Genomic DNA, 8,143 nt, shown 5'->3' on the forward strand with positions numbered 1-8,143 from the left:
TTCTAAGAAACACCTTTATTCCTCCTTTTTTTTTTACTGTTTATCATTTTTGAAATGCCGCATATAGAGGCAAAGAAAGGGACCAGAGCAAAGACTTTCTTTGATGTCGAAGGGCTATAGCTCAATAATTAAAAAGATGAAGGGAAGTTGAGAACTGTGGGTAACAGTCCTTGGATGAAATTCCAATGGAGAAAAGATGCTTTTTCAAAGCAATTGAACAATGCTTAGTAAATATCAACTCAAAAGCGACCGCTTAACTAGAAGCAGAGTGAATGAGGAGAAAACTAAGTGGTGTTACACCAATAATGTAGTTGAGGCTAGGAAGAAGTTCTTCAGAACTTTGGGGCTTGATGGGGGGGTCTTTTGATTAGGGTAGAATCTTTTATGGGGTTAAAGAGGGGCTAAAAGGTGCCTTTTGAAGTCTTATTAAGAGGTTAATGCATATAAGCAAGGGAGCGCCTTGAGGAGTTTATATATAGTAAGAGTTGTTTCTATGGAACCTTCCTTCTTTCTTGCTTCTCCTCATATAGATGGTGAACTATACGGTGATCATATCTACTAGCTGGCCGATAGCATGATCACACTTCTCTCAATTCCAAGTGTAGTGATCATGAGGGCTTTGTAGATGAAGAAAAAACCAGTCGAGGGATTAGATTGGAAACCCGATCCGCATGATGAGATCTCGCAGCTAGCTTTACACTTGATGTTAAACTTCGTTGAGTCAAGCTGCTTCTCATGGCCTCTTTGCAGATCAATGGTAAACCAGATCGGACGATAAACAAAACAACAGTAACACGAATAACCTAATCTTATGATCATCATCCGCCGACCAGTTACACTGATTCTCACACATCATCGGCGTAAGTACAACAATCGTCGATACTTACACTAGTGTAATTAACGTTCAGTCTGACTGCAATCATCGTTATGTTGTCAAATTTTCTTGTTTTAGCAGCTGTCTTTTGTTGATCAGTCTTATGTATTTCACCGTCTATTGTACTGTCCCTTATCATGTGCATAAACTGACATGACGAAGAGCTAATTGCTTTGAACGAGAATGAATTAAATCTGCCATTTTCCTGGGGTTTTGTTCAGATCAACCCTAAATTAGCAGTCCTTTAGTCGATGAGCGCAGCTGAAGGTGACAAGCAATAACGATTTAATCACTTCGCATATCTCCATAAGTTAGTCCAGATCCAGCCAACCAGGCAGGCGTGAGAAGCCTCCATGAGTCTCTGGCCTCAGATACTTTACACCTTCCTTACGAGCCTCAAATATTTAAACCTTGATTATTATTTTGATCTAATTAACACGGGATCCCAATTCTCTATGACACTGCAAATCCATGCTCCAAGGTTCTAGCTGTATGCTTAACTCTTCCTCTTCTATTTCAGCTTTCTCGTATAACATCCAATCAACTTTACTACCTGTTCCGTGGTGTATAGTTCTACATATCACAGGTCTTGGCTATGAGAAGTGGACCTGTCTTAAATAACTGCTTGTTAGAAGCTAGCCCAGTGCAGGATTGTGAGGCGGTACGCTAACTAGTGCTGTGACAATAATTAGGAGTAAAGTAGTTGCAAAATCCCGGCAACCCATTAAGAGAGCCTTTGAATGAGCAAAAAACAAGCCGAAAGCATGCATGTGTGAAGTGTGTCACTAATTAATCTCTAGACCAGCTAGAGCCAATAAACATTTTCATAGAGCTTTGAGAACTAGGGCTCAGCACCTCCACTAATGACTCAAGATCAGGGGACAAATAAATAAGTTTACTGAGGTCTCTTGAATAGCTGTCAAGCTACAACAACATATTCTTGATTAATTCGGTAAATGCCTAGGTTCCTAGATGAAGATATGGTGGAATGATCTCCACCGAAGGTAAATCGATACTTATCCTAGGAGGTACAATGAATGATGCAATGCGAAACTCAGAACTTTTTTTTTCATTTAGTGAGTATGGCAATGAGTGGACAATGAATGAGCTAGGGCAATGAGTAGTCAATAACTGAATGACTTCCATCATAGTTCCATCATAACAAGCCTTAGTAGCAAGTGGATTTGATCTTTCCATCATAGTTGTATCATGGCAGGGACTTAGTAATAAATGTGAGAAGGCCTATTTGTTTAATGTTTCGTACAGGGTGACATCAACATATGCTATGTCTTTCTCGGACACACGATAAGGGTTAGGACCCCTCCATGCATGTAATGTGGCCAGCCTTAACAAAAGGAGCTTTAGGATCTGTCAGCGGACAGCTCTTTTGCAACTGGAGGAGGCCCGAGGGATTTTCGATCCACATCCAGGTGCTGGGATACCCTTTGCGTGCAATGGAAGGATAGATACACAGAGAGAGAGAGAGAGAGAGAGAGAGAGAGAGAGAGAGGGGGGGGTGGTGTCTTCGGAAACACGTGATGGAGATGCTGAATATCTTTCTTTTGGCAATGGAGGAGGCTTCTTTATCGTTATGTGTGAGAAACGTATGATTGATGTTTAATTGCCGGTTTACTCATGTATGGGGTTTTGTGCAGGGAACAGATATTAAGTAGAGAGAGGGAAAGAGAATAAAAATGGCGAGCAGCGGTGGCGCTAGTACTACTGCAGGCCCCTCGACGCAGGTGCCGCCCGGGTTCAGGTTCCATCCGACGGATGAAGAGCTGGTGAACTACTATCTGAGGAAGAAGGTAAACATGGAGAAATTCGACCTGGACGTGATACGCGACGTGGATCTGAACAAGCTGGAGCCGTGGGATCTGCATGGTAATTAGATCATATCCTGCATACATTCACCTTCATGTTTGACCTAATTTTAGGTCAAAGGTGATGATGTGTGATACGATGATTGGCTAACAAGAGTGGGTTCGAGGAATTAGGGTGTGAAATGAGGATCTGACACGTGGGTTGATGGGGGCGGGGCACGTGGCATGCAGAGAGGTGCCGGATAGACTCGCGGCAGCAGACGGAGTGGTACTTCTTCAGCCACAAGGACAAGAAATACCCGACGGGGACGCGCACCAACCGGGCGACCGCGGCCGGGTTCTGGAAGGCGACGGGGCGGGACAAGGCGGTGCACGCGCAGTCGCAGGGGCAGCACCGCCGCATCGGCATGCGCAAGACCCTCGTCTTCTACCGCGGCCGCGCCCCCCATGGCCAGAAGACCGACTGGATCATGCACGAGTACCGCCTCATCGACGCCGACGACGACCTGCATCTCCCCCTTGCCCCTCACTGCAACAACAATCCTAGCCATCATCTCGACGCCATCAATGATCAGCCGCAGCTCCAGATCCCCGACCCTCATCGTCATCATCTTTACCGTCACCACCACCATCATCCCTTGCAGCCTTCCGCTGCCGCCGCGGCCCCGCCCATCACCTGCAACAACAACAACACCATCAATCTAGCATCCTCGACGTCGACTAGCTGTAACTACGGCCACAGCGGCAACCACACTCCTCTTATCGACGACAACCCTTTCATCAGATCTAACGTAAGTGATCTCGTGCCTTCACTACTTGCACGTTTCCATATTGTTATAACACTCTCTGTTCCACCCTCTCGGTACGCTTTCCATCATCATCGATCCTGTATTCTAATTCAACATGACATTCGAGTTATCAGCATTCTTGTCTATCTTGTTCCTTTTTTCTTTTACAAGATGGCATGTTACCATCAACTCTTTAATCCCATGCTGTGTTCATCCATTCTTTCCCATCGTTCCTCCTTAAATTTCCTTTTCACCATCATCGTCATCATCATCCTTCTCCTTTATCATTATCACCATAGTGAACATCATCATGGCCTACCAGATGATATGTTGCCATCTCCCTTCATCATCACCACCACAATCATCCTTCTTCTTTATATCATCATCTACTACAAATTATGTATTGCCATCTCCATGTAATGACATGTCGTACATTCATTATCAACAACCACCACGAGCGATTCTCCTTCTCATCACCATATTCATCCTTCACCTTCATCATCATCATCCATTCTTGTTGTCATTGTCAACATCATCAATTTTTTCTTATTCCCACTACACACCTTCTACCTCTCCTAATCTATCATCAATTGTAACAAGCATATCCACCACCACCTTTCTTGTCACCTACCATCAAAACCACATCCCCCACCTCTAGATTATCACTTACATCCACTATCATTATCATGAACATTATCCATTCTTTATATTCCTGACTTGTGACAACCACACTGTACTATAAGACATTGGATTTAACATACTCATTATGACATTTTATAGGAAGATGGTTGGGTTGTTTGTCGTGTCTTCAAGAAGCGCATCCATCACACAAAGCCTTCTAGCAAAGAAAGCCAAAAGCAACCCACCTCAAATGCAACAACCAACTCTGAAGAAGAGCAATCTAGCCTTGGTGATAACTCCAACCTTAACTCCCAGGTGACATGAATATCTCCCCTATGAATATGATTTATGGATTCTAATACTTACAGTCCAAAACATTTACATCTAGGCATGCATAAAGAGCAACTGGCAAGCTAAGTCTAAGACCCTTGGTTCTTCAAAGTATTATTAGTCATTTGTATCATAAACAAAGCAATTCAAAAGATGTAAGAAAAAAACATTCAAAAGACTTTTGCATGATCATATGAAGTTAACCCACTTGATTTATACTTGCATCACACACAAATGTTTAAGCTACAATTTAGCTTTTATGAGTCATGATTGCCTGACAATTACATTATAAAAGCCTACAGATTTACAAAATACTTAAACAATGGGAAAGCATGCACTCATTGAAGGTTTAGTACTTTTGCATTTCACAACTTTTGTATACCTTGGACACTTCAGTCATGAATGGAGAGGAAGTATCTACACATTAAAGGTTTAACACTTTGGCTTTTTCATCACTTTGTCCTTTGAACACTTGAGTGCCTTTTGGAAACTAAAGAATGCTAAAAACCAATGACCCTTAGGTTGATTTCCCATTGATTGAGAACTCTTTTCTAATTAGCTGTGCATCTCATAAGCCTCATAATTTGGAAAAACCTCCTACTTTGTACAAATATCAAAGGCAAAAATATTGAATGCATCAATATGTTGGTTTTCAAAAGAGATATAAATGACAAGTTTTATCACATGAAATTCAATTTCCAACCTAAAATTAGCTCATCATGCACTAAGTCAATATGGATGACCAAATAGTTTCATAGAATTTCTTTGTACATATATTTTGATTTTGTCTCAAGAAAAATAAGACAATCATGTGTGCCATGATCTACTATTGATCTCACTACAATGTTTGAGATATTTCTTATATTAGATGTTTTATACAACTCCCATCTTAACTATATTTATCAATATGTTTGAAAGGGAAATCTAAGTGTCACACTTTGGTGCAAACTAGCAAACAGAGCTATTATTTTCATCAACCTCACTAGATATCTCCAAACCATATATTATAAAGTCTTTAGTGCACATGTAGGCTATCAAAGTATCATCAAATATTATCCACTGTATGAGGTTGGCATTGTACAATAAAAATGCTACTTGTATATGGTATATTCTTACTTTTCTACAATGGTATCTTGTTGGGTTTGTGTGATATGTAGGTGGAGAAGGGTGCAAACTATGCTACCAGCCTTACATTCTCATGCAAAGAAGAACTTGCTGAGTATGAGGAACGAAATATACCACAAGTTCCATTTTTGCATCTCCCCCCATTGGAAAGCCCAAAGAACACCAATGGAAATTATGATGGGTTGCATGGAGATCATCAATATCAACCACACTATGGTAACTTGGAAAGGAGAGTATTAAATAGTGAAGGCCTATACTGCAAGAAATCAGAAATATTTCCCTCTTCATTTACCTTGATGGATCAAATAAATGGGTTGGAGGGATCAAGCATGACCAAGTCGCTTTTCAGTGTAGAGGAAAATTTTAGTGATGCTTATAGTGAGAATGATCAATGGGGTGTGCTTGAGGGCCTTCCAAAAGACATGAGAATTTACCATCATCCAAGTGAGCATTTTATCAACAACTCTTTCTCCGCAAGTGAATTGCCATCTCTACCCCTTATTGCAGGCTCTAGAGTTCAACAAGCATTAGAACAACTTAACAACTCATCTAGTTGTGATGGGGATATATGGAACTTTACAAGGTGATCACCAAATCAATAAGTATTTGATCCCTCTCTAAATATACCATATGAAGGCTCGACCTCTTTTATATGTCCCATTTTCTAACTCCTTATTTACACTGAATTTATGTGTGTCAACATAATCCATCCTTAAATACTAGTTTAACATGCTTATATGATCTAAACTCTTCTTCTTCTTTCCAAATATAACAACATATATCCCCTTGCTTTATTGGCCATGTTTTTGTAAAATCATCTCCACACATCTTTTCAACTTGGTTGATGATGAATTATTCCATGGGGCAATATGCATTATGAACCTAAATTTAGCTGTTTACTAGAACAGAGTAATGTGAGTTTCCCTCACAATATCTTCAAGAAATCTCCTACATATTTTGATGATATTCTTTTTGTAGAACTAATCCCAACCATCCAAGGATGCTCTCATGGATCTTCCAAAGGTGATCATGTTCATCTCAACCAAACCCATTACCTGTCCATTGAACAAAACCATGCTCCTTTTATTTCAAATTAGTATATACAACAAGTATATACAAATAAGACCATGCTTAACTTTTCATTGATCTCTTTTTTAACATATGTGTATACATGTACTTCTTTGCATCTAGTTCTACTCAATTTAATCAATCATAGTATATATTGGATGTGTAACTTTGGAAGTCATGTTAACCCAAAATAAGTTGTTTTGCTATGTTTTGTTAACAATAGCTACAAGTTTCTGAACATGCTTGGCTAATAGAACTATTAGTGGCATAATACATTGTGTGTGTCACACTGCTCTACCCTTTGCATATGTAAACTTGTGTCTTTTGTGCCCCTCTCTTGTGCCCATCATATGATGCCTCAGCATATATGGATAAAGTTTTCTATTTATTATAATATGAAAAAAAATTAAGTCTATTAGTTAAATAATGTATGTGAATCATTTTGTTCTACTTAGTAATGCATCATGAAAACCACCATCATTCATAAATTTATTAAGGGTGCAATTGCATTCAAAGAGTCGCATTCTTAAACTATAGTCATGTGTCTTGCTTGAACAACCTCCCTTTCTTGCATTACTTCATGATATAGATATTTTAACAAATAATATTGTGATAATTATTGTGATGCAAATAACTATAGCTATCATCTAGATTCATCTACTCTTATATTGAAATAGCATCATCAAGATTGTTGGCATGGTGGTGTGATATAGATATTCTAACAAAGAATATTGTGACAATTATTGTGATGCAAATAAATGTAGCTATGATCTAGATTTATCTGGTCTTATATTGAAATAGCATCATTAAGACTGTTGGCATGGTGGTGTCGCTATGATCATCATTAAAAGGATATACTCATCTCTTAAGAAGGCTCATCCACAGCATCTAACCTTTTCATTACATTGAGGAGACTATGGGCATGATCCTGAACCAATGTATCTTTCCACCCTATCTTCTTAACTTTTCTCAAAATATCCTCCATATTCATATCCTTCCTAAACCCCTCCAAAGTTTTGATTTGTAATTCATGTTATTTATTAAAATGTGCAAGTCCATTACCATTAAACCAATCCACTACTTTACCTTGAAGTGCAATAGTAATTTTGTATATCTTCATATGATCTCCATATGTGGTCTCAAATCCACTTTTGAATAAACATCCTGTGCTTCCTAACATTCCTTCTACTACAACAATCGCAAGTTTCCTTCTGACATACATTCTACCAATCTACTGCTTAGACAAAGAATTGATCGCCATAAGATCCTGCACCTGAATGGAAAATATCATATGCCTCAACCAAACATTACATGATTTATGTTAATCCATGGATAACCCATAAAGAACCTTGTAGGATCACCAAAGTGTATTGGCCTAATAATACCAACTTAAAATATATTTCATGAAAGAGTATATCATGCAATCAAGGACTACAAACCTATAATCCTGAATCACAAATTTCAATAACATCAATTCATGGATTTCAACAATAGCGAACTGATTACATAATCAC

General features: G+C 39.1%; 1 protein-coding gene across 1 annotated transcript; it reads left to right on the plus strand.

Annotated features, from left to right (window-relative positions):
• Positions 1 to 442: 442 nt before the first annotated feature.
• LOC148034464 (uncharacterized) lies at positions 443 to 6,709 on the plus strand. Its single transcript, XM_087679403.1, has 5 exons — positions 443 to 860; positions 2,530 to 2,758; positions 2,929 to 3,488; positions 4,266 to 4,421; positions 5,594 to 6,709. Exons 2-5 carry the CDS (start codon positions 2,569 to 2,571, stop codon positions 6,146 to 6,148), a joined length of 1,461 nt encoding a protein of 486 aa, XP_087535529.1. The 5' UTR covers positions 443 to 860; positions 2,530 to 2,568; the 3' UTR covers positions 6,149 to 6,709.
• The last annotated feature ends 1,434 nt before the right edge of the window (positions 6,710 to 8,143 follow it).

This window comes from Lygodium microphyllum, chromosome 6, assembly GCF_053477565.2.
Source record: "Lygodium microphyllum isolate KBCC chromosome 6, Lygodium_microphyllum_v1.1.10, whole genome shotgun sequence".
Lineage (NCBI taxonomy): Eukaryota > Viridiplantae > Streptophyta > Polypodiopsida > Schizaeales > Lygodiaceae > Lygodium > Lygodium microphyllum.

Coding starts and splice junctions, on each gene's coding strand:
- LOC148034464 (XM_087679403.1), top strand. CDS start 2,569: ATGGCGAGCAGCGGTGGCGCTAGTACTACTGCAGGCCCCTCGACGCAG. Junction 3,489..4,265: donor ACCCTTTCATCAGATCTAAC/GTAAGTGATCTC, acceptor GACATTTTATAG/GAAGATGGTTGGGTTGTTTG. Junction 4,422..5,593: donor ACTCCAACCTTAACTCCCAG/GTGACATGAATA, acceptor TGTGATATGTAG/GTGGAGAAGGGTGCAAACTA.